The sequence below is a fragment of the Electrophorus electricus genome, chromosome 16 (assembly GCF_041902795.1).
Source record: "Electrophorus electricus isolate QZ-2024a chromosome 16, ASM4190279v1, whole genome shotgun sequence".
Classification (NCBI taxonomy): domain Eukaryota; kingdom Metazoa; phylum Chordata; class Actinopteri; order Gymnotiformes; family Gymnotidae; genus Electrophorus; species Electrophorus electricus.
The window spans coordinates 1,384,007-1,410,528 of NC_137512.1; the positions used below are offsets into that span (position 1 = coordinate 1,384,007).

At 44.8% G+C, this 26,522-nt stretch overlaps 3 protein-coding genes across 4 annotated transcripts; 1 reads left to right on the plus strand and 2 right to left on the minus strand.

Annotated features, from left to right (window-relative positions):
• Window positions 1–17,486: 17,486 nt before the first annotated feature.
• On the minus strand, window positions 17,487–20,345 carry LOC118242281 (uncharacterized). Its single transcript, XM_035532206.2, has 4 exons — window positions 19,754–20,345; window positions 19,462–19,653; window positions 18,536–18,618; window positions 17,487–18,297 (listed from the first exon to the last, which is right to left on the minus strand). The coding sequence occupies exons 1-4, from the start codon at window positions 19,947–19,949 to the stop codon at window positions 18,259–18,261; spliced, it is 510 nt and encodes a 169-aa protein (XP_035388099.1). The 5' UTR covers window positions 19,950–20,345; the 3' UTR covers window positions 17,487–18,258.
• Window positions 20,346–20,542: 197 nt separating this feature from the next.
• On the plus strand, window positions 20,543–21,487 carry tomm5 (translocase of outer mitochondrial membrane 5 homolog (yeast)). The gene is made up of 2 exons (XM_027018564.3): window positions 20,543–20,749; window positions 20,970–21,487. Exons 1-2 carry the CDS (start codon window positions 20,629–20,631, stop codon window positions 21,002–21,004), a joined length of 156 nt encoding a protein of 51 aa, XP_026874365.2. The 5' UTR covers window positions 20,543–20,628; the 3' UTR covers window positions 21,005–21,487.
• Window positions 21,488–22,245: 758 nt separating this feature from the next.
• Window positions 22,246–26,522, minus strand: grhpra (glyoxylate reductase/hydroxypyruvate reductase a). Of its 2 annotated transcripts, none has more exons than XM_027018567.3 (9): window positions 26,315–26,522; window positions 25,659–25,789; window positions 24,551–24,623; window positions 24,277–24,393; window positions 24,054–24,142; window positions 23,755–23,856; window positions 23,430–23,565; window positions 23,167–23,297; window positions 22,246–22,923 (listed from the first exon to the last, which is right to left on the minus strand). In XM_027018567.3, exons 1-9 carry the CDS (start codon window positions 26,377–26,379, stop codon window positions 22,802–22,804), a joined length of 966 nt encoding a protein of 321 aa, XP_026874368.2. In that variant the 5' UTR covers window positions 26,380–26,522; the 3' UTR covers window positions 22,246–22,801. The 2 variants fall into 2 exon arrangements, with proteins under 2 accessions (XP_026874368.2, XP_081554793.1); XM_081698667.1 differs by lacking the exon at window positions 26,315–26,522 and adding an exon at window positions 25,975–26,226.

Below are 26,522 nucleotides of genomic sequence, written 5' to 3' on the forward strand. Positions count from 1 at the left end.
TGACACTAGAGTGACTCTGGTGTGACACTGGTATGACACTGGTATGACACTGGTATGACACTGGTATGACACGTGTGACACTAGAGTGACTCTACACTGGTGTGACACCAGTTTAACACTGGTATGAGATTGTTGTGACACTTGTATGATACTGATTATGACAGTGGTATAACTCTGGTATGACACTGGTATGACTCTAGTGTGACACTGGTGTGACACTGGTGTGACATTGGTGTGACACTGGAGTGACATTGGTGTGACACTGGAGTGACACTGGAGTGACACTGGAGTGACACTGGAATAACACTGGTGTGACACTGGAATAACACTGGTGTGACACTGGTATGGAGCCCTGCACTTGGCCTCTTCCTGGGTGAGGCTTCACGTCATCCACACATCCAGCCACACACACACACACACACACACACACACATGCACAGAGACTAAAATGGGAGACAGAAATGGTTAGTATGTGTCAACCCCAGCTGGATTGTGTTGAAGGACACGTGGCCTTGTCTAACCTGGTAGGTGCCATGTGGGATGGACAGCTGATCGCTCTCAGTGGGGCACCAGTCCAACACCACAGCCATCACTGACGTCACTGTAAGCCCAGACTGAGTCTGAGTGCAAACACTGCGATGGGTCTCACAAACAAACACCAAAGGAAGAATGTGAATACAACATACAACAACGTGGCACTAGGGAGACATGACCCTGCACAAGCGTGGTACATATGTGTTCATGTGCTAATGAAGTGACAGTGAAGAACTATGTGTGTACATGTTGTCGTGGGGGTCACGTTCAGCACTGCCCGGGGGGCACTGGAGAAGCCTTATGACTATGGAACATCTGACCTTTCTGTGGTCTCTTACTGAATGCCACCTGTAAGGGTAAAAAGGGAATCTGTGGCTTTTTCTCGTTTGATTGGACTGACAGGTTTGGACCTGGCACTGCCATTCCATTATGTGCTGACCAGATCTGGTTAGATGTGACTGATGGCTGTTTATACATCAAGAAGAAGATCAGATGTATGCTGAATGTTTTTAAAAAGCTCCTCAACAGTCCATCAGTTCTTCAGAGCAAACAGAGCTGAAAAATGAATTTTAACTCTAGTCATCTGTGTCGCAGTGTGCTCACACCAGCCCTGAACTCCAGTTGTGTGTGGGAAGGAGCCAGGGAGGGACACAGCAGACCTCTTTAACCTCTCTGCTAAAACGTTTGATCTACTGCACCGATCACTGTTCAAGCCTTCTACGATACTCCTAAAACAGGTTACACTCTAGACCTGTACAGCACTGGCATAGGACACACTGACAACTCATGGAAGTGTACGCCGTGTGTTTTCTATGTGCCTCCCAGCTAAAGAATCAGAAGGCAACCTCCCCATTCACGGACCCACTCAGTCCCAGAGTCCTGCGGAAATCTTCCATATGATGGATGAGACCAGGGTCCTCACAGTGTTTGCTGCGTCTTGATTTATTTTTCTTTAGGAGATATAATTCTGGTAGCTCTCCTCTCATCCTTTATACGGAACGACATTAGCATAAGCGCATAAGGTATGAGACGCGCCAGCCGAAGAGAAACAGCTAGGAGAAATAGAAACCCACCTAATATCAGACATGTATCTGGGATCTGGACGGCCAGCTAGATGACTGTCGTCTACGCCTGAAACCAGCACTGATCAAAAGCCCCATTTAAGTACCTGCATGGCACGTCTGACCTGCCTTAGAGTCACGTCAACTTTGCAAACTGTAGTGAACTCAGCTGCCCCAAAGGAAAAGTGCAGATCTAGGCTACCACGTGATCCTCAGACTGCCCACATGACCCCCACCCTGTCCATGTGACTCCCAGCCTCTCCACGTGACTCCCAGCCTCTCCATGTGACCCCTAGTCTGCCCACATGTCCCCTAGTCTGTCTACGTGCGCCATGTCCTACTGAACCCCCCCAACTCCAGACCGAGGTGCATGCACACAGCCATCACTGCTGGAGTGACGTTATCGGGGACGAACACGGCTCTGCTCGGCCCCGCTGCGCCTTGCACTGATGATGTATGGCTGGCATTGTGGCTGCATCCATAATCACTGCAGCCAAACAAACCCTTCCTTGAGTAATTACATTTGTGCCAGTGGTTATGGAATTCTGCCGTCATATTCCATGGAGTGGGGCGTTTCGCTGGCAGCTCCGGGCAGAGGGTGAGCGGCGTGACTGTTTCGGATTGGTTGCGGTGCGAGAGCTGGAGCTGATATCTATCGGCATGATGGATGAGTCTGTGGGACTCGGGTAGTGAGGGAAGGGCATGCCTGGCCTCGCTATTTGAGTGAGAGATCGGATAGATGGTTTAGGAGGCAAAACAGCAGCGAGTCTGTTCCAGTCTGACGAGTCTCTCAGTACTCAGCGAGTTCACAGCAAGCATTCCTCCAGTACTTAGAGGGAACCTCAGATACTCCTTGATTGTCCTCTGATCTCCACACACACCAACTCAGAGGACTGTCGGGGCATCCTGTTTCACCACAGGTCTGTCACACTCCAGGCACGGATTCGGGGAGCAAGTCCATGGCAGTAATAAAGCGGAACGAGAGGCCGATTATCCCTTAACACATTGTTTTTTGCAACTCTTCTCAGAATCTCACCGTGAGCTAGTGCTACTGGCTGTATACTGCTCCCTAGTACAGTGGACAAACTGGTTTGCAATTACAGTGTAAATGGATGGTACTGCACAACAGCACAGTCCTCATTTAAATCCTAACTAATGACACAGCAGTTAAGTGGACGCACAGTCCCAGAGGTAATGCCATGGAGAAAGCTCATTAAAATACTGTGTGCTCTTCTGTCTCTGAAATCTATGTGCGTGTGTGTGTGTGTGTGAGTGAGTGCATATCTATGTGTGTGTGTGTGTGTGTGTGTGTGTGCGTATGTGTGTGTCTTCTTACCTACTGCTGTGATGAGGAGTGCGCTCACGGGAGCTGTAGACACGTGACACCAGGTTCTTCTGTAGATCTCTGCAGCAGGTGCAACAGAAAGGCAACAGAGACCAGGTGCCTACTCCTGCCCTCCGTACCATCCCAGTCTGCTGAAAGTGTGGGAAAGACTTCAAACAGAGCAAAGATCCCATTTTACTATTCTCTGCACTTTCGTTTTGGTTTGTATCAAGTCCAGACAGGTACATGAAATGAATCATGCATTGCTGGGTAGTTTATAAATGCAGACAAAGTGATGGTTGTGCCTGACTGTACCAAAGTATCAATCTGGTAGTACCATAGTCTTTAGATCAGGTACCTATTTATGGTGCCTTATATCCGTTGAGCTGTATAACGTGTTAGTTACTGACTATACTGTCATAGAAAACCACAAGACAAGTCCTTACAATACCAACAAAAAAAGTGAACTACCTTATCAAAACTCCTTGAACACACACATTCCCTCTCTCTCTCGCTGCTAAATGAGAACTATAGAGGTGAATCCGTTAATAATTAAACAGGTGTCTGCCTCTTTACGCTTGGCTGAGACACTCTAATCCCCGATCCTGGCTTGAATTGATTCACCAGGCCATCTCCATGGGCGCAGGCTGGCGTCTGGAGCAGAGGGCTTCACTCTGACTTCTGCCTGGCCTCCGCTACGACAGACCTGACACCGTCTGTGACCCGTTCGACAAGGGCGACAGCACCCGGGACGGCAGAGCCATGCCAAAGTCCATGACAGGAACCAGAGGAGAGATTCTTCAGCAACAAAATAAACCCAAAGGAAAAGCGTGCGCTTATATAAGAAGAGATGTCCAATCATCATGCAGGATGGCAGCAGCAAGGTTCATGTGAAAGAATAATAGCATTAATAACATTATCCCGATAGCATTATCCCGACAGCATTATCCTGACAGCATTATCCCGTTGGCGTCTAATGGTGGCCTGTGTACTGTAAGCAGCTGTGTGGATAAACACAGATAAACTAATTACAGGATGTGCACAGATGCCGTGTGATGTGTGATGGACAGAGTGTCCGACTGAAGTCCAGCTCTTCATTACTATTGATGGTACTGAAAAAGACGTGCGTGTGTGTGTGTGTGTGTGTGTGTAAAAAAACTCTTCAGTTTTATACTTGATTCACAGCTTTATTCTCTTTCTGTGGTTCCTCTAATTCCAGATACATGAGGTTTGTGAGCAGGCAAGGCAGGTGGAGCTGGACTGGCAGACGTGGGCTGTATGAAGCGGGTCCTGCCTGCTGCGTTGTCACACACACTCTGGAAATGGCAACCCTGCAGGACATTCTCCACACAATGGGGGCGGGGCCAGGGGGCAAGCGTGGGGGGCGGGGCCGGGGGCAAGCGTAGGGGTTGCACAGCGTCACTCAAACGCACCTCTTCATCATGACTTGCAAGAGCTGCTCTGCTACATAATCTGAACAAACACCAGAACGAGGGGGAAATTGAACATGAAAAATGCACCCAGATGGCAAACGAACACCCTGTAATGCAGAACCTCGCTTTGAAACTAGAGTGTGAAATCAGTTAGACAAACTTTGTAATGTGGGCAGAAAATATGAGAATGATTTTGTCATGTATTGCTGTAACGTTGCGTGTAACTGGGCCAGTCTGGGCTCTCCCTCAATGTGGTGACATTATTGCAGATCCAGGATGCTGGAACGCTGATGTTTCCAGCCGCAGTACCATCTCCATACCGGAAGGCTGCTCCACTTCTGTGCTGGTTAATTTCCTTCACAAACACCAGCGCTAAAGGTGATAGTACTTGTGCTTATGGGTGGGGGCAGTTCTGTAAGGCAAACAAGCCTTTTTCCTGTGCAACAGCACCTACTAGCATGAGTGGTGCTGGCAGACGTTTTGCTCGTTTGCTCTTATCAGTACCCATGTTTACAGAGATAGAAATTAAGCAACTAAAACAAGCTAGCTGTTTGCAATTACCACACACACACACACATTCTCCACTCACTCTCTGATCTTATTCCTTCAAGCTCGGGTCCTTGTACCTGCCCTCAACATCTGTTGTTTTACCTTCTGGTAGTGTGATCACTTCTGTTCTAGCTACATTCCCTCTCCTTGTAACAGCTGACCACACTTATCCAGTCTGAAAGACGTTCCAATGTCGTTACAGTTTGTCCTGGTGAGATGGATTAGTTGGCACTCAGCTTGATGTCATCCAAGTCTAGGAGGTGCCTGACGGGTGTTCCGTTCTGTAGCTGGTTCAGGCCGATGCAGAACAGCAGTGGGGTAAGGGTGTCTCCTGGGTAAATCCCACACTTGATGGTGACTCGTGCTGTTGGTCTGAAGTTGGCCTCTAGGGTTGTCTTCCACAGCCCCACTGAGTTCTTGATGAAGGTTCTTAGAGTCAGTTGATGTTATATAGCCTCAAACATTCCAGGATCCATGTATGGGATGTTGAATCACAGACTTTCTGTTAGTCATTTTAGGCAGTGCACAGGTTGGTCTGTCTGGTCTTACATCTCGGGTGACCGTTTTATCCACCAGTATCTGGTGCTTGGCTCCTCTAGTGTTCTTGCCAATGTGTTTCTGGGCCCTAATGATGTACTGAGCCCTGTGATATATATATATATATATATATATATATGTGTGTGTGTGTGTGTGTGTGTGTGTAGAAAGAGAGAGATAAATGTTAAAAATTGTAATGAAGTACACAAGGTTTCCAGAGAAACAGGACTGTTTCTCTGGTAAGCTTGTGTACTTCACTACAATTTTAAACATCTCTACATGTTTCATTACAGTACACTGCAGTTACTCACCTGGATTAAATATAGAACAGTCACGAAATAATGTGACACATATGGACAGCAGCTGTTTGAAAATAAACACTGAAATATGCCTCTGTTTGTTTCGGTACATATTTGCTGCATGCAGCCTACATCAGAATAAAGTATTATATTGCTTGTTTCTTATTCATAGCTGTCGTATTTAGAACTGTTCACACTATAGGATGTGTGGGATCAGTCAGTCAGGAGGACATCACCAGATGGTTGTGTGTGTGGGTGTGTGTGGGTGTAATTGCAAGAGCAGAAACTCAGCAATCAAACTGAGACTCAATAACTCAAAGGGGCCACTGCCCCCCCCCCCCCAAAAAAAAAAAAGAGAAAGAAAGAAAAATGTATTCTTTCATGAATTCATGGTAATAGAACATCATACTTCATGTTGTCCTTGTTAGCATGCCAGACTGTGGTAGACCATCACTGATCCAGGATCAGATGAAGAACAGTTTTATCAACTACTCCTAATTCCATTCTTCCTTCTAACTGGCCAGGAATTCTATGGACGCTGACCTTACACCTGTGTCAGGATAGAAGGAAACCCCTCATATATGTCTTACTCACTTTTGGACATGAATGTTAGGGCCGTGGAGTTCTTTTACAGACACTCTCTCTGTCCTGATAGACCTGATTCTGTTCTCATTATGCCATCCAGATGTGTGCTGCAACATTTAGAACATAATTGTTCATAAAACCAAGAGACATTTACACTTATTTAAACAACAGAAAGTTGCACTGCTATCTCCTTAATTAGAAAGAGAAAGTGTGTGTAATGGGGGGGTGTGAAAGTGAGATGTGACTGAACTTTCTTAATGACTAATAGTTACCACCCCAATTCCTCAATGTCAGATTCAAGTGAGATCGCTACTATTATTATTACTATTATGCGCTAATTTAACATCAATTCCTGAATTTTACATAAAATCACTAACTGTAGTAACTCATTCTGCCACTGTTAACTGTTCAATCACTCAGAGGGAAGGTAATGCATCTGATAACCACTCTCCACTTCGGCTCTGCTGGGCCTGAAACACCAACCAGGTGACGCACGAATACACTCGGGTTCTCGCGTCTCCAGGATGAGCGCCAACAGCAATATCTAGTTATCTTCTCAAGCTCACACCAGTTTGGACAGAGGCTGAACAGAGGCCAAAATAACAGAACACGGCTACAGCTCTTGCCCCAAACAATATTCAAAAGCAGCATGGTACACATAAACGATTCCCTTTAACAGCTGGGTCTGTGACATTCCTCTATGCCCTGAACAAAACATAATTGCAGCTAAGCACAGCACTGTGTGAACCGTCTTCTCTCAGACGTCTGGGGCATTAATCTAGCTTCAAGTGGTCGTTTAAGCCTGCTGGACGGTGCGTTCTGCTTGGAGTAAACGTCGCTTTGCTGTTTTGGGCCGATAATGAAGTCATTAGCTTTCAGCTTTCTCCAGTGTGTGCTAAAATGGCTCGATTCGCTGTGTCATCCTACAGTTATGAAGCCAGTGTAATGCATTTTTCAGTGAAGATATGAATCTCACTTGCGGTTTTTGCAACAAAGCAGCTAGCTTGACACAGGTGGCAACTCTCCCTCATCACGCAAGTCGGACGTCGTCCATTCATGGGGCCGCCTCCCTCCGCAACAGAGACACGGCCAGGTTCCGCTCGCCAAAATCCAGAGGTATTAATGCCGTTCATTCTGTGACCGTTTGCGCACATGACAGTTCATTTTCTGCATGGGCTCACAAAAGTCGATACAATCTTGTAAAGACAAATACGAGATTGCGCTCACCCTAACTGATGGCGTTTTCAGGAGGGACATTAATCAAGGAGGCTGGATGTGGCGTGGAGATACACGCTCAGCCAGTCTTTACGCATTAATAAAGGAAGCAGATGATCTATGAATGAATTCATATCAGGGGTTTCCTTCATTACCCAAACACACGGCCGAGTGCCGCCTGTACGGAATGCAGTGGGAAATCGTAGCTGGGGCCACATTGCCCTGCAACATCTAGAGTAAATGAGTCTTTTTTGTCCATTAATCTACAACAGTTTCCTAAAATCCAGTATATCACCAGCCTCCCATAATTACCTGAATAGTTTATATACCTGATTTGCATTTACAGTATTTAGTTGATGCTTTCATCCAAAGCAACTTACAATCATGATTGAACACAACTTGAGTAATTAAAGGTCATATGGGCCTTCCTCAGGGGCCCAACTGTGACAGTTTGGCAGTGGTGGGGTTGAACTAGCAACTTTCCAATTACTGAGTACCTTAACCACTAGGCTACCACTGCCCCCCCTCAACTAAGTGACCATCTGACCACACAGGCTTCCCGTCTCTAAGGTGTGATAAGGGTAGCAGGTCGGTGGTTACTGGTCTTGAGGAATTATGAGCTAGTGCGTGGATGTCTTGTGTGTATGCTGTAGAAGGGATTGTCGTACGCATGGGCTATGATCACAGTGTCATTGAAAAGGTCAAATTCATCCTGAAAAATGAAACAGAAGCAGCACCCAACAGGACACCATTAAAGATAATAGGGCCAAGGGTTAATGATCATGTCAAAATTGATGTAAATTCTTGAGTAACCTATTAAAGGCCTCGGTGTGTGGTGGTCACAGGTCTGAGCCACTGCCTGTGTTCTCTTCTACACTCAGTAAAGCTTCACAGAGGTTTGAATAGCTGTGGTTTGGTTCTTTTAAGATGGATGAAGGCCTTGGCTTCAATTCCACAGTCAGTAGGGATTTTCCTAATACTATTAAACACTTTCAAGTCTAACAGGAGTTTTGATAAATATTCAGAAAATTGGCCCATTGTGTTCTTTCTAGCTTAACAGGAAAACCTGGTGAACAGAGCACTTCCCAGAATTCCAGAGTTGTTATTAATTACTGAAATATCATTAGAAAAATGCAAATGAGTTGCGTTACCTGCACTTTACTAGGCTTGGTTAGCTCACAGCTACATGAGCACTGAAGATGACCAAGGCCTTTAAGAGGAAGAAGACCAGAGCAAAGCAGGTTCCTGTGATGGGGTTTGTCTATGCAGCCCTTTAGACTGAAGACAGACCAGCACTGTGTCTGCTGATGTGTAAACCCAGAGGAATAAAGCGTGATGGACCAGACTGTGCAAACCACTCAGCGAAGTTATGGTCACATCTACCATGTCACTGTTTCAGCACCGGGCTAAACCTTGCTAAATATTACTCTCACAACTGAAATTGTACAATCTCTCTCTCTCTCTCTTTCACACACTCACTCGCACACACACACACGCATTCAGCGAACTGAAGGAGAATTAGCATGGAAAAAAAGACTTACCCCGTTAAAAGTCACATACTAAATCAATACTATTGTATAGAAATAAACTACATTTCATCAGAGCAATCGTGTGATGTAATGAAATGAATTTAATGTAGACAGTTCATTTAAAGTGAGGAGAGTTTTGCACATGAGAGGAGTGTGTGGAGGGTGGTCTTAGCTAAGCCTACAAAGGCAAGACAGAGTGGTAATGCATTTTTTTTTTCACTGGTATAGCATTAGACAACAGAACAGGCTGTTTGCTCAGTATTCTCGTGATCTATAGCAGCTGACAAGGTGCTATCACCGCATCGCATCCGTACGCTCAGAGCTGACGCTGGAAATTCTCTAGCAGCCGGAGAACAGAGCTGTGCAGGTGTGGCAGTTAGGTAGGAAAGATTATCTTTCTGCCCTCAAAGTCTCTTATGTGCAGTGTCACAGTGCTGATTTGGATGGAGTGTTTGTGTGAGCTATTTAGTTTTCTCCTTGACGACACTGCAGCCTGTTATCAGAAGACTGCTCTCAGGATAACACTCAAACAAGGGGTTATTAAAATATCAGGGAAATGAGCGAAATGAGGCAGAGAAAAACAGGACCTGGGAAAAAGCGTCGCTGTGATGACACCACACAAGTGTGGAGTTTGTTTGTGTGTGCGTATGTGTGTTTCACATTCTTCTGTAAGCCTACAGATGGCAGAGTTAAGTATGGCAATCTGAAAGTGACTGGAACCAACTCAACAGATCTGAAAGCAAACAGTTTAGATGTAGAAAAGTGAGGATTATGTAAATTATGATTTAAAAAGAGACATGAAACAACTAAATGTTCTCCCATACTAACTGTAAATGATCACAAGGTGATCATTTGGCTTCCGTCTTGATGAGGAGGGGCAGAATCTACAGGTTTGTACTGAGGAGTTTCAACTGAACCACAGCACTCAGTTCTCACTCTGCAACCTCCCAAGTCCACAGAAAAATCTGTTATTGCTGTAGACAGAAGAGAAATTCCACCGAAGTTGCTAGAGTCTCGCTTCTGCTCTCCAGACACATAAATGTTTCATCCTGGAAGAAATTTGTGGCAACAAGTAAACAGTTGAAGGTTGGATGTGGAAACATTTAGCAGCACCGAAGCTTCCAAAGACGTACCAGTTGAAACTAAGACGGCTTATCTGTTAGGGCATTAAGATACTGAGAGCTCATCCCTGAGTTAGCAAGAGCAGGCAGGGAGTCGTCCCTGTGAAGCAGTTTTCCCGCTCTTCTGACACCAAGCCCCGAGGCCCTCTCCAACTAACGAGTAGCGGCTGGAGCTTTCGTGTACTTTGACTTGGGCACACCAAGGAGGAGCTGCAGTTTGTGAAGAGGCAAAGCTTCAGGGTTAAGCCCTCTATCAGCGACACTGTGACAGGGCTTACGTGCACAAACGTAAACACTTTACGAGTGTGTTTTGAAATGAGTGTCTGAATTAATTTTCATAAATATTTGTAATCAGAAACACGCTACTCTCACCCAAACGCTCACTCAGAGGCGACGCCGAGGCAGAAATCTCTCACCTGACAGTGGCATTAAGCCGTCAAGTTCACGAAGCGTCAAAAAGCTGCGTTTTATGAACCCTGTGAGCTGTGAAGGCGCAAATCAACACCAAAGAGCAGAGCACCAGCGGATTCACAAACTGAAGACGTAATCATGTACGCAAAACACAACAGCTTGGAGCAACACAACGAAGAACAATTCGTGATCTATCCCACACTGGAGAAAAAGGCGGTGTGAAAACTACGACTTTCCAACATTCCGACATTCGTTTTTACTAGAACTGCCGTTGGTCTTGATGACCTCGCTGACCAGGCCCTGGCTATAGCGGTGATACCCTTCACCGTGTCCGTAACAGCCTGGAACCATTATCAGCATCACTAAAGGCGGAAGGCGGAATTCAAAACTGCTCCACAGCCAGGCAGTTAGGTAACATCATAAAACCAAGATCAGCGTTAATCTCTCTCTCTCTCTCTCTCTCTCTCTGTTGGCTGGCACTACCCCCGCACGCTACTGTAAAGAAGGTTTGGACACACAGCGAGAGATATCAGATCTATTTTACGGTCTTGGAGATGCTTCAGTTCAGAGAGCAGAAAGAAATGGTGGAGGGGAGTGCTGCTGGATGAGGGGAGTGCCGCTGGATGAGGGGAGTGCCGCTGGATGAGTCTGTCCTGCTTCATTCTCCTCTGGGTTTCACTTGCGCCTACAAGCTGCTGAATGGTTAATAGAATTCTCGGTTTCGAGGAGGAAGTGAGTCTGGAGATTGCTCTGTTTATGCGACGGCTGTCAGCAGCGGACCATACACAGGTTCGCCGCTTTTTTGCCAGACATGTGGTGAAAGACCCGAGCAACATCAACACCCCGCGCCGCACAGCACACGTCGCAACCCGCATCCGCAACAATCTCACCACGTAATTTCGATTCCCAGTATTTTATTTATTTATTTATTTATTTATTTTTTGCATAAACTTGTCTGCAGGTGTCCTGGAAACGCGAGATACCGTCGGCCGTCTCCGGGAGACGGCAGAGCAGCTCGTTACGGCTTTGTGTCCCCTGAAGGTAGAGAGGGGGTTGGGGTGCAGGCATTCAGATGTAGGTGGCTTCTCCAGAGAACTGTGAGGCTGTCTGCACCCACCTCAGGCTGCGCTCCTACACACACATCCTTATCTTCAGCAAAAGCGGCCTTATCGTTTAAAACGCTCCTAATTGTCGGAAGGAATTCCTTCTCAGCTGTAAATTTGTAATGAGGCTTTTCAAAACATGTACACATGTGATCTCTGTTATGATCTCAGTGCCTCAGACCCAGTACGATAGCCAGAATCGTTTGTGACTGGCTGTCTCCGCTACGCTGTGAATACTGAAGCAGAGTAAACATTGTGGATGTGGGGTTGAGAAAGTAATGGATTGGCAATGCATGCCTACAGACACACACACACACACACACACACACACACACACACACACACACACACACACACAAACAGAGTTTGCTGAAGCTGGGTATTCCTGGGGGAGGCCGAATTAGCCTGTCCAGGATATCAGCTCCTGAATCAGTTGGAGTCTGCTGTAAGTTCCTAAAGTTCTTGTTCTTGGGTTTAGTAGCAGCACTAACGGTATTTTGATGGATAACGAATACTTTCAATAGGGTGACAGCTGGGAAAGATCAATCAATAATATAAATATATATTATATAAACAAACCTCTCCATTTCTTTATTTTTAGGTATTGCTGTAAAACTATTTTAGACTTTCATCGATAGATTACTTGCTAGTGCAAAAAAAAAAAATGTATGAAAAAAAAATGAAACAGCTGTGAACACTAACAGCCGCAAACACTAACTGACGCAAACGCTAACCGACGCTAACGCTAACAGACGCCAACACTAACAGATGCTAGCACTAAGCACTGACCAGTATGAACCCCACTTTGCCTACTCACTGAGAAACAGATTGAGCTCACAGACTGAGAAACAGAGCAGACATCAGGCCAGGGGAACCAGAAAAGAACTCACAGACTGGTGACCAGACCAGGGCTCATGACTGGGAACCAGTACAGAATGGGCACTGAGAAACAGAAGAACTCTCACACTGGGGAAAACACAACAGCACAATTTAGCACGAGGCTATCACACAAAGACCTGCCTTTGTTAGCAGGAGTCGTGTTTATTTCTTTATTTGCTTGCTTTGATCTTTTACATTTCCCCTGCCAGCCTTTTCATTTACATTGTCAAGAGTTCTCACAATTCTGACACAAATGTCTTGCATGGCACGTCGCTGCCCCAACACTGCCTGGTGAGGTTTGGTGAGACTGCTCACATCTCTGGAGACAGATGGAAAATAATGATGTCTGTACTAATGTCGCTAATGAGCAACATTGCAGTTGGCAGCGGTGGCAGTTTTTCTGTCTCCTGCGACCACTTCGGTCCACTCCTGTCCTCCCTTCCCCATCTGTTTCGTTACTTTAAAGCTAATTTAGGTCATTTATATTGTACAGGATTATTCTTGGGGATGTCCACGTCCATTCTTGGTAACAGCTTGGGTTAGCTGGCTAGCATTAGCATGCACCAATACACATATATGATAACCTGGAAAACACATCCACCCTTCTCCAACATATTACCTGGAAAACACATCCACCCTTCTCCAACATATTACTAGGAAAACACATCCACCCTTCTCCAACATATTACCTGGAAAACACATCCACCCTTCTCCAACATATTACTAGGAAAACACATCCACCCTTCTCCAACATATTACTAGGAAAACACATCCACCCTTCTCCAACTTATTACTAGGAAAACACATCCACCCTTCTCCAACATTTTACTAGGAAAACACATCCACCCTTCTCCAACATATTACTAGGAAAACACATCCACCCTTCAACATATTACTAGGAAAACACATCCACCCTTCTCCAACATATTACTAGGAAAACACATCCACCCTTCTCCAACTTATTACTAGGAAAACACATCCACCCTTCTCCAACATATTACTAGGAAAACACATCCACCCTTCTCCAACATATTACTAGGAAAACACATCCACCCTTCTCCAACATATTACCTGGAAAACACATCCACCCTTCTCCAACATATTACTAGGAAAACACATCCACCCTTCTCCAACATATTACTAGGAAAACACATCCACCCTTCTCCAACATATTACCTGGAAAACACATCCACCCTTCTCCAACTTATTACTAGGAAAACACATCCACCCTTCTCCAACATATTACCTGGAAAACACATCCACCCTTCTCCAACTTATTACTAGGAAAACACATCCACCCTTCTCCAACTTATTACTAGGAAAACACATCCACCCTTCTCCAACATATTACTAGGAAAACACATCCACCCTTCTCCAACATATTACTAGGAAAACACATCCACCCTTCTCCAACATATTACTAGGAAAACACATCCACCCTTCTCCAACATATTACTAGGAAAACACATCCACCCTTCTCCAACATATTACTAGGAAAACACATCCACCCTTCTCCAACATATTACTAGGAAAACACATCCACCCTTCTCCAACATATTACCTGGAAAACACATCCACCCTTCTCCAACATATTACCTGGAAAACACATCCACCCTTCTCCAACATATTACCTGGAAAACACATCCACCCTTCTCCAACATATTACCTGGAAAACACATCCACCCTTCTCCAACATATTACCTGGAAAACACATCCACCCTTCTCCAACATATTACCTGGAAAACACATCCACCCTTCTCCAACATATTACCTGGAAAACACATCCACCCTTCTCCAACTTATTACTAGGAAAACACATCCACCCTTCTCCAACATATTACCTGGAAAACACATCCACCCTTCTCCAACTTATTACTAGGAAAACACATCCACCCTTCTCCAACTTATTACTAGGAAAACACATCCACCCTTGTCCAACATATTACTAGGAAAACACATCCACCCTTCTCCAACTTATTACTAGGAAAACACATCCACCCTTCTCCAACTTATTACTAGGAAAACACATCCACCCTTCTCCAACATTTTACTAGGAAAACACATCCACCCTTCTCCAACATATTACTAGGAAAACACATCCACCCTTCAACATATTACTAGGAAAACACATCCACCCTTCTCCAACATATTACTAGGAAAACACATCCACCCTTCTCCAACATATTACTAGGAAAACACATCCACCCTTCTCCAACATATTACTAGGAAAACACATCCACCCTTCTCCAACATATTACTAGGAAAACACATCCACCCTTCTCCAACATATTACTAGGAAAACACATCCACCCTTCTCCAACATATTACTAGGAAAACACATCCACCCTTCTCCAACTTATTACTAGGAAAACACATCCACCCTTCTCCAACATATTACCTGGAAAACACATCCACCCTTCTCCAACTTATTACTAGGAAAACACATCCACCCTTGTCCAACATATTACTAGGAAAACACATCCACCCTTGTCCAACATATTACTAGGAAAACACATCCACCCTTCTCCAACTTATTACTAGGAAAACACATCCACCCTTCAACATATTACTAGGAAAACACATCCACCCTTCTCCAACATATTACTAGGAAAACACATCCACCCTTCTCCAACATATTACTAGGAAAACACATCCACCCTTCTCCAACATATTACTAGGAAAACACATCCACCCTTCTCCAACATATTACTAGGAAAACACATCCACCCTTCTCCAACATATTACTAGGAAAACACATCCACCCTTCTCCAACTTATTACTAGGAAAACACATCCACCCTTCTCCAACATATTACCTGGAAAACACATCCACCCTTCTCCAACTTATTACTAGGAAAACACATCCACCCTTCTCCAACTTATTACTAGGAAAACACATCCACCCTTCTCCAACTTATTACTCTTTAGAGGTCATCACTTCTGTCTGTCTGAACAATGAATGGAAATGAATGATGTGATGGAAGCACGCTAGCTAGTTATCCAGAAGAAAAACACCATGACACATCTCAACTAAAGCATTAGAAATATAAATGTAAATATATCTGACACCATTGTGATTTATTTATGAACTAATGTTAATCTCCCTTGTTGAAAATGTTGTACACATGCTACATTCGCTGTCATTTCATCATGCTGTTCTGATAACATTGTCTAGAGATCAAACAATTGCACAAGTTGGTAACAAACAAGCTAATAAAATGAGATCAGAGAAAATGCTCTTAATGGAATATGACCCCCTAGTTGACCGCTACACATAATCCTCTTATGCTGAATTGTCCAATAGGAATGTTAGTGTCAAGGTCAAATCCATGTCTCTCTGCAGTGGTACAGTCATCCGAGAGGTGCGTGATGGTTCTCTCCACCTGGCTATACAACACGAGGTCCAGCCCCCTTGTGGGAGCATGGACTGTTCCTCTCTCCACCAGCACTATCAACACCAGACACACATGTCAGTCCCAGACAGTCAGGTCAGGGTGAGAGGCTGGATAAGGGAGCATCCGCTCACCATCACCCACAGTGAGCCATCTCTGTTTGCCCTACACAGTCCCAGCCTGCACTGGAACAGTGACAAGCAACAGGGAATGCTCATCCACGGTGTCCAAAGAACTCTGTATTGCATATTTAAAATAATGACTTATGACAACTGATAACAAGCGATAACTCTGAGGTTGTTCAGAATCTACGGGTCATTCTTTCCCCACTGCATCGCCCAGATTTAATCTGCGGTGCTGCAATGATCATTGTATTGTGCTGCCACCTAGTGTACACATAGGCAAATTACAGTTGGTTTACATACATCCACACGTCAGCCTACACCTGCCAAAACACATCAGATTGTCAAGAGGTGTGTAAATAACGAATCTGTACTGTAATCCGTGGTCATTTAAATAGGAACAAGTCTCATTTTGGTTATGTAAAGTATGATAATGACCCAGGAGCATTTGCACACTTCCAAACCCAGCGCACTGACGGCTGTGTGAAAATTACTGTCTCAATTTATGGCTCCCCATCCACAAAGCTGAAAGCATGGCTAATTGCATCTAATGGGTCTGAAGTAATTTCTGTCATTACTGTCATTAACTCTGTGTTAAATCAAAAATGATTCCATTTAGAAGAAATTTTAATCTCTCCCACTACAAACACCTTAAACAACTTTAATATTCCCATTGGTATACTCTGACTCCAGATGAATCCAGACAAGTCTCACCTCACCTGTTCACACTTGTCTCGCTGTGTCTTCACCTGTTCACGTGTGCTATGCTATCCACCGGCTGTCTTTCCAACCTGCATCAATGCAACCTAGGACTGGAAATGAAATCTTTACTATGAGGGATCAATACCAACTAACCGAAGAACTGTATACCAACTAACCGAAGTTCTGCGGCAGAACTGCAGAAATGGTCAACGTTAAGTATTTAAAGTATTTAAATATAATTATGCTGGGTTTCGTTGGTAACGGAAGTATGGCCCATAGAATCAGAACTTCAGCGATATCGCACTACTCACCACTAACAGCAGATGTAATAGAGGTACTTTTCTACATAGCGGTGGAATTTGCTGCAGGATAAACAATAAAGTTAACGCCGTTTGTTTGTTAGTTCATTGTCTCTAAAATGAACTTCGTCTTCTCAACACGTGAATAACGTCAGTAAAATGAGTGTAGTACACTCGTGTCAGCACGGGCGAGGGGCAGGGCAAACAGCAGCTCATGTAGGCGAACAGGCTGTTTAGACTTAATCCTTGTGGTATTTTGACATAAGCATGTCAGATGTTTCATTACGTCCCCATGGGACTGTGTTAACTTGAGTTAATAGGGGTACAGTAGGACACCTTTAATGAAAAATCATTCCACATCGCTGGCTATAATCTCACATGAAAACTACACGTAACCACTACAAAAAGGCTTTAATTAAATTCAAAAGTAAGAAAACTGGCATACTTTGCACTGTAAACATGTCCTTGTTACAACCAAGTGTACCAGGGCAGAACCAAGCGCTCTGAAGCCCAGACAATATTTAAAAACAAGCAAATTATGTGCATACATACACTCCTGCAGAAAGCCTGCTTAAAATGCAGGTGGAGTTGATTCAAAACAAAGCTGAACATGGTGTAAGCATAAAAAAATGGATTTTTTATACAGAAAGAAGCTCCAGTGAATGAGGTTGTGTGTACACAAACAGGGTCGTCCTCAGAGGTACTGCTGAGTATTCGCGCATCCTCACTCCTACATGCTCCATACAATACTAACATGTACAGAGCAGATGCACAGAATCATTCAGACCACACGTCCAGATGCCTGCGAAGGGACAATCCTGCCCCTGGGGTGCCACCGGTCTGAACCTAGCAATAAAGAACACTGAACACCAGGTGGGTGGAGCGGACCTGCGTGCTGGCTCACAGCTCACCCTGAAGAGCAAGGACAGGTATCTCTCACACCAGCACTGTCACAGTGCAACTGGTCTTCTGTACTGGCCTTGTATGCACGCATACTGGTTTCCATTATGTCACTACAGAGTATCAATACACCATTACACATTACATTAAACTGTTATCACTGGTACACTGTAAGAGTGGTGCTATAATGTAGGATCGTTGTTATGACTGAGGTTCTGTTTGAAGAGTTCTGCATTGCTGGGATCCGGTGGACGTGACGGCTCCTTACAGGCACTCTAGAGCGTGCAGCACCTCCTGGAAGACCTACAGAGGAAAAGGGACAAACGTCAGCTCAATATGACACACTTAAATGGAGGCTGCCAGACAGAAAGGGCCACAGGCTTGTAGTCCAGCCTAGAGGGGAGGAGAATGCTGGAGAACTCCGTCAGCTATAGAAGCAGCTGGTCTGGACTTTGCTATTTTACAGGTCTGGGAGCTTCTCCAGCAGAAAAAGCACACACACACGCATGTAATTCTCTTGCCTTTTTAACAATTCACTTACTTGGAAGTTTGTGAAGAAGTAAGTGAGGGCGATGAAAAGCTTCTTCTCCACTACGCTGTATCTCCAGCAGTGGACTGCTTGACCTGTTTCAGCACAGAGACAGAGGCTACTGAAGTAACCCTGGGCCAAACTCTGACATGCCTCACTAACCACAGCACATCCAAACAGTCAATTCTCTCACATCTCAGAATTGAATTATGCTCAGGAAGTTTCTTGAAATCTTTCCACTGTGAGTAGTGGATATTATTATGCAAAACAGCCATTTAAAGGTGAACAATTATGGACATAATGTCATTTTTTGAGGTCTGCTCCCTCTGTTATCCAGTCCCTCTAAGAGAACGCTGATGCCAGATGGTGCTTTATCTGCATAATGAGCAACAGTCTGATGGACACCTGTTTGGAGGCAATATCAAATGCTGTGTACCAAACACCTGCCAATACCTGTTAGAGAGCCAGCAGGAGCAGCAGTCCACAGCAAAACAAGAATGAGGACATGAGGATGTCAAGTGCCCACACAGAAAAGCAGACTTCTCCCCCAGACAGGGTTAAGCATAGGCGTAACAGAAGCCTGAACACAAACATTCCTCCCCGATTCACTAAGTGTAATGCCAAATAATCGGGGGATATTCTGGAAGAGCAAGACTTTGACACACCCAAAATTATTAGTTAGATACGTCACAAATGCTACAACAATAGTTCACTTATGTTTGATGTTTTTGTGATTGTCTTTGTTACTCTGTAGCACTTTCAGTACTAGAAAAGCACATAAATAAACTGCATTGTTAAACATTTGGAGAACACAATAATCTAATCTGTGGGTACTAAATCATGCAGTTATCCAAAAACTGGGATATTAAGGAAATCTGGAATGTGCAGCCCTCTCCCCAGTACAGAGTCAATGGTAAATGACTGGTTGGCCACAGTACCTTGAGCTTTGTTTTGGAATCTCCCCATAGCGTCGCCTATGCAGAAGCAGCCCTGCTCAAAGCTGATTTGGTCATACTTGGCCATGTTGGCCAAAACACCACCACTCACAGGCAGATACAGAGTGCCTCCGTTGGGCTTCCAGGTCTCGGAGTAATATACACCCCTCTGACCATCAATCATGACAAAGCTGCCTGGTAGGCAACAAAGAAACGGGGGAGGGGGGGTTACGTGAAAGGTTTGGCACAATTCTCGCTGGAGAACAGTATGTCATTTTGCATGACTGGCACATACTTGTTTTTTTTGTTTCTTTAATAGAAACACAACTCGAGCTGTTGCATCTGCTGCCAGCACTTCCGTCCATGTTATTTGGGTCACTGCGTTTCCGTTTACTGAGTAAATAATCCGACGACGTTTCAACTACTCCGTTTTCCCATTTCTGCAGAAGTGCCTGTCCATTTGATGTGGAGGGGAACTCACTGAATTCCATATTTGATCGATGTGGGAGTTAAAATTATATTGAGTGTAGACGCGTATATAAGACCATATAAGCGCTTATATTGAGTATAGACGAGTATAAGCGCTTATTTGCCCAAATCAATGTAATTTCTTTGCCCACGTTAGCTGGATAGCGAGGCTAGGTTAGCTATGTCGCTAGCTAGCGACCGTTGTGTCTGTGCTAACCCTAAATAGACTAAAGCTGTTATTTCACACAGCGATGCATTAATGCTTTTATCGCTGGTCTGTTTTCCAGACTGTAGTAAATCTAGCCCGCTAACAAACGCGTATCAGGTAAAACGCTGAACTTATCTGAGGTGAACGCTCTCGTTTGTTTCACACAAGACTCACAAGCAGAACAGTGAACCGCGATGACATACATTCATTTTTGCTTGAATGAAAATGTTTACATATGATGTTTAATGTTGAAATTCTATGCTTATTGTATCGATAAACACGGACATTTTTTTAATGCACAATGTAATTATAATTAATTAACACATTACAGTAATATATTTTATTTAATTCTCATTTTGAATCAGGCATAATCTTCAAAGTCTAAAGGAAGGGTCCTTGCCGACAGTACTCCGCGCGTTAGCGTGCTCACGTGTCGCGTGACGTGGTTAGCGGTGTTCTGCTGGGCGCTCGAGGTCGTTCATCTTTAGGCTAAAATGTTTAAGTTGGAGGGACTTGGTCCAAAAATGGACCCGGAGGAGATGAAGAAGAGAATGCGAGAGGACGTCGTGTCGTCTGTCCGCAACTTTGTGATCTATGTGGTGCTTCTTAGAGTCAGTAGGTATCCGAGCTTGGTCAGCTCGCGCTCGCCGCGTGATTTGGGTACATGCGGACGCGTCCCGTCCCGTGCTGATGTGGGTTGGACAGATAAGTAGTTGGCTGTCTCGGGCTCTTAACGGCGCTGTAAATGCACCGTCTCATTAGGTTTTAGCTAACATCCACCTAGTCGTGTGTGTGTGTCTATCTGTCTAACTCTGTGCTGCACCGTTCATTTCAGCGCCGTACATTTTGAAGAAGCTGGACAGCATATGAAGCTGTTTGCCCCCCGGGCTGGTGCGCATGTCCTGCCACCTGCGTGACGGAACCACGCAGCACGTAATGTCCTCTGTCGTGTGGCCTCGTCATCCCCGGGTGTTAAATGGAGCTTTGCATGGACGACGTTCTAGTTTGCGAGGGACTTTGTCACTAAGGATGTTCTGGACCATTCTGTGCCCTTCATAGACTGAGCAATAAACCCCTGATGTGTTAAAATTGTACATCACAAGAAATGTTTTTAATAGTCAGTCATATGTACTTACGCAAGGGTAATTGCAGTAGTATGGTACAAGGTATCTTATGTGGCTTTGATGTTTTTATTTGCAAATATTGCAAACCTAGGAGTAATATTAGTCAATTTGCATCGAGACTGCATACAGATCCCATATTTATTTTGAATGGTGTAGTGTTTTATGCTTTCATATAACACTATTATTTTTGGATTTCTATTAAACTCCATTTGGGCCTCTTGTATTTGAAGATGTGTGTACTGTTATAAATATGCCACATCTGACTCCCAGTTTGGTTATTGGCCAAGTGCATTTGCATATAGGAGGATATGGACTTGGTGAAACTGGCGTGTCAGACAGAATAAAGACAGGAAGGTGTGTGTGTATGTATATGTGTATAAAATTAGGTCTAGAACATTTGCCCAGATTAAAGCGCTCACAGGAAAAGCACCATCTACCCCATCAGTGCTTTGGCAGGGTGACCTTGAGCTGCCATGGGACGGCCATCCTTTACTGAGTCTTCTTGACGCAGACACACCCAGGTTGCTGCAGCAACCCTAGAGCCACTGTAGTTTTCACCTGTAACATCTGACACAGCAGGTTTATATGGGCAAGAAAATTAGGACTCGTCGTGGATTAGGCCTCCATATAAAGAAGCGCAGTGCCAATAAACTACACTGCCATTTATGAAAATGCATTTTAGGCACTTGTTCACTTGGCCAATATACACTGCAGGACCGTTTTATTGGCATGACTACATTATAGCTGTACTGTCAGCTAATGGGTTATTAAAGATAATTTACATTTGAACAAGAATGTAGAAAAGTACATGTTTATCTTTAAAGGGTGAGTTCTAATTTTACTGTTTAAATTGGGAACATTATAACACTGTCCAGAAGAAGAGTGAGACTGACACTTCTATATCAAACTTGCACGCTTGTTATATTTGGAATTGTATTACTCCGGTTCTGTCAGAGTGACTTACCATAACAATGAGCCTGAGAAGTCTGGTGGTTTAGTTCCTTTAATTTTTGACTGGAGTGACAGTAGAATCTCATCCACTGGAGTGCAGTAGATGTACACAAAGTTATAGATGTTAAGTGTTTGGCATTCAAGACTGGAGTGTCTACATATTTTCCACAAAGGGTTAATTGTTTAGCACCATTAAAGTTCTCTTTCATATGTCCTTCACTGGCTTCTGTAATGGAGAGGTTTCCACTTTCAAATCAAAGAAGAAGAGAAGTTTGTCATGCTTACATCCTCCAACCAGGACAAGAGTTATCCTACACCCTCAGAGCCACCAACTCCAAGCATGTGAAGACCAGACAGATTTACAGTTAAAGAATTTAACCAACGGACCAAACCTTCAGCGACAACAGATCATGACAACCATGTCTTCCACTCTGCTGCAATCTGATGAATTAGCTATAAACGTGACAATTTTGTCGAATCATTTCACTGTGTATATTCCTAAATGAGTAAGTGCATGTGAGAGTGCATGTGAAGCATCTCTGGTTTACGTGGAGACTGGATGACTGTTGCAGTCCTCACCACTAGGGGGGCACTAGAGCTTCAGCTCACTGGGCATAGCATCTCTGGTCAGTCCAGCCAGCAGGTTGTTGGCTGACAGCTTAGCCATGGTGGCACGTGTTGAGTATGTGGCGCTGCCGATATGAGGAAGAATCACTACACAAGGATGAGAGAGAGAGAGATTCACACCAGGGTGTAAGACAGAAACATCTTTATAGGGTGCAATTTCCTCTTAAAGGTTCATTAAGGGTCTATCTGTCATGAAAAGGACAATAGAAATGACTTAACTAACAAACATGAATACAGAAAACTAGAATAGCATTTGAAGGTTTGGTGAAAGAACAGTTATAGAACGTTTCCTGAATATCCACTTTTATTTTAGATGAGAATGATTCTCACCACAGTTTGTCAGGGTCAGCAGGGGGTGGTCTGTAGGCAGGGGCTCTGGGCTTGTCACATCGAGTCCTGCTGCAGCAATCTGGCCAATAGACAGGGCTTCAAACAGGTCGTCCTGATTTACCACAGCCCCTCTACAGGGAGGCGCGCACACACACACACACACCACCATCAAACGAACATCCTCCGTGCAAACCTGTAGAAGCCAGAGCAACATGTGGGCACTGTGCAGTATAGCACAGGCGTCACATTTTCACACACACAACCTGCTGGTGTTGATGAAGACTGCCGTGGTCTTCATCTTGCTGAAAAAGGCCTTGTCGCACAGTCCGCACGTGTCCGGGGTGAGAGCACAAGACACAACCACAAAGTCACTCTCGCACAGCAGAGTGTCTAAAGGCACTGGAGGGAGGCGAGTGAAAGAGACAGTCATGTGCCTCGCAATGAAATCTTCACATCTGCAACTCACGCTTCAGTTCCTGTTTTACATTCTAATTGTGTTGGTTCAACATTCCTCTTACTGGCACCATCACACATCTGTTTATTTGTATATTTGTTTATTCATTCATTCATTCTCTCACTCCCCCTCACCATATTCACCGTCCACCTCCTGCGCGTGAGGTTTGGGGTGCCGTCCAGTGTAAAGTAACCTCTTCACCCCGAAGGGTTTGAGTCTCTGGGCTATAGCGAGGCCTGCAAATAACCAACTCATAGTCATGCATCAATCAGACATTTGATACTACAATAAGAGTCTCACCAAGGACAAGCTTGGTAGTTTTTAGAATGTAAACACCACTTGGTACTAAAGTGCAAAGTGTTACCTGTCCATCAGTCAAACACCTTTTACATAACTAAAAATAAGTGACACTGTGTGTGTCGGGGTGCAGCACCTATGCGTCCCAGACCAAGCACCCCCACAGTGCTGCCAGACAGTCCATAGCCGCACAGCCAGAGGGGCTTCCAAGAGCTCCAGCCGCCACTGGAACAAAACACGACTTACAGACTCAGGAGGTGTTTGGGGAGTGTTCAAATGCAGAGCGGCTATACAATAGCGAGGGAGAGAACACACACACACACACTCCTAACGGACAGGTGAATGAGTATAGAACTGACCTTTTGACCTCCTGTATACCCTCAGGCAGGCGTCGAGCAGTAGCCAACAGCAGAGCTACCGTCAGCTCAGCTGTAGCATCCGTCAGAACATCAGGAGTGTAGCCCAGTCTTATACCTCTGGGGGAGGGGGGCAGACACTTTAGTTAACCACTGACCATCATTAGGAGACACAGGTGCTGTTCTGTTCAATTTTTTCCTGCTGTGTCCAGTGCTGACATTCTTGCAGCATGAACGTTTCACAATAGTCCCATCACACCAACAGAAGTTTCCCTACCGTTTCCGTAACTCGTCAATGGCAAGGTGATCGAATCCCACAGACAGAGTACTGATCACCTTCAGATTAGGCCCTGGACAACACAACACACATGCTGCTAACATGTCATATACATGTCATAACTGTAACAGAACAGAACGGAGGCGGGACACTAGCAGTAGTTCAGGATTTTGATGTCAGGCTTCTGATTGGTCAAGAAAACTCTCATTTTCTGAGTTGTGACTAGCACTCGCAATATTTCAGCATTTGAAGCCTAGCAATCTTTTGTTTTGCTTTGTTTTTCAGATCATGACCATGGCAACCAGACCACTATTTCTGCAAGGGTCACATGCATTAGATTAAGACTCATTAGAGCTGACTGACAGGACCACCTGCAGGACCACCTGCAGAGAAACATCCAGTTACACTACAGAAACTTCACTCATGCCAGAAGACACAGATAGTGAGAAAAGGAGAGAAGATAGGCATGTTAAGTCAGAGGTTCTCAGTCCAGTCCTCATTCATTATGGATTTTTGATCTACTCCAGCTTTCAATGTATCTGGAATAGGGAAGCAAGTACAGAGAAGCTATAGATCACATCAAGCTCAGGTGTGTTGAGTCGGTACAGAACAAAACACGCAGGCTGCATGAGAGGAGCCGGAACAAGAGCCCTTCATTAGATAAATGTGATGTAAAGAAGGTAGTTTCTCCCTTCTAGCCAGGCAAAAGTACATTAGTCCACCTTGGACAGTCTGGCTGGTTGTTCACGTGGACTGCAGGTCTTACGCACATTAACTCATAACTTCCCACGCTGGCTCCAAGCAAACAAGCGTTTCTGGCCAGCAGCTTCCCTGCAGTTTGGTGGCAACAGTCCGATGTCACAGCCCGTGTGGCGTTCCAGAAATGCTGCAATTCTTGGACTATGAACGAGGAAGTGGAGTTTAGCATGTCAGTGCTTGGTAGTCCTGTGTAACTTCCTGTTCCTCTTCCCTTCCATTAAAGATACGTTAGAGGTCAGAACACCATGCCTACATGTTCACTGTTAGGTCACACGGCACAGCGGTCAGAATCTGTTCCCCACAGCAACAAACTAGGCCAGAATTAGAACCCAAAACAAAAAAACAATACCAGCAGCATCCAGCACTTCTGTGTCAATGCGGTCCGACAGCATGCAGAGAAGGCCGTGAACACCTTCCACTCTCTTCAGGAGGTCAGACCGTGGAACCGGTTCGTCAGAATCCCACACTGACACCTCACATCTGGAAAAAAAGAACACGCACGAAGGGTTGCAGAGGCCAGTCAAATTTTGACGGCTGCCACGCGCCTAAAAAGTTACAGTAACTGAATACAACGTGCAGAGGACAGACACGATTGCTCGACAATGGCATATAAGAGAAATACGCACAAATGCACGTCTCCTAATGCTTTATAATACTTTTAGCACCTGCTCAATAAACATCTCGAGCATACTGCACAATGCAACTCTGGTTTGACTTCGCAAGGTCGCCTCTTAAGATTCGGACACACCGGGAAACGTAGTATGACTTTACTTCGCGCGAGAACAAGGTGGACAAATAGGGTGGATAAAAGTGAAAAGAATGGCAACCTGCGGGGTGACCCGTAGTTACCGCACTCACTCACTCACTTACTTACTTACTAACTAACTAACTCACTCACTCACTGCAAGGTTTTCAAACTCCTCCCACCGTATTTATGCAACATTTAAACGAGCGCGTGTAAACTGTATTGTCCATCAGGACGCTTGCGAAAGAGCGCGTGCGTACATTCCAGCCTGTTTGAGAATTGCCATCCCCTCCTGCGGTATACGCCTCGTGACAAACACTTTCATGGTGTGCTTCGTGCTAAAAAAAAATAACTCGAGGTGTGCAACGTCCAGACGTCTGATACACTCTATGACGCGGCGAGCTAAGCCTGAAGCACCTGCAACCCAGCGAGCAGCGCTGACTCGCCCCGTCTGTAGCCTGCGCAAAC

What these genes read in the sequence shown, in the direction of transcription:
- LOC118242281 (XM_035532206.2), bottom strand. Translation starts at nt 19,949, where the DNA reads ATGGAATTCAGTGAGTTCCCCTCCACATCAAATGGACAGGCACTTCTG. An exon ending in ATTCCAAAACAAAGCTCAAG is followed by an intron (nt 18,619 to 19,461) that starts GTACTGTGGCCA and finishes GTGCTGAAACAG; the next exon opens with GTCAAGCAGTCCACTGCTGG. An exon ending in ACTTCTTCACAAACTTCCAA is followed by an intron (nt 18,298 to 18,535) that starts GTAAGTGAATTG and finishes TTTCCTCTGTAG; the next exon opens with GTCTTCCAGGAGGTGCTGCA.
- tomm5 (XM_027018564.3), top strand. Translation starts at nt 20,629, where the DNA reads ATGTTTAAGTTGGAGGGACTTGGTCCAAAAATGGACCCGGAGGAGATG. An exon ending in TGTGGTGCTTCTTAGAGTCA is followed by an intron (nt 20,750 to 20,969) that starts GTAGGTATCCGA and finishes CGTTCATTTCAG; the next exon opens with CGCCGTACATTTTGAAGAAG.
- grhpra (XM_027018567.3), bottom strand. Translation starts at nt 26,379, where the DNA reads ATGAAAGTGTTTGTCACGAGGCGTATACCGCAGGAGGGGATGGCAATT. An exon ending in ATTGACGAGTTACGGAAACG is followed by an intron (nt 24,394 to 24,550) that starts GTAGGGAAACTT and finishes CCCCTCCCCCAG; the next exon opens with AGGTATAAGACTGGGCTACA. An exon ending in GCTGACCCTGACAAACTGTG is followed by an intron (nt 22,924 to 23,166) that starts GTGAGAATCATT and finishes ATCCTTGTGTAG; the next exon opens with TGATTCTTCCTCATATCGGC.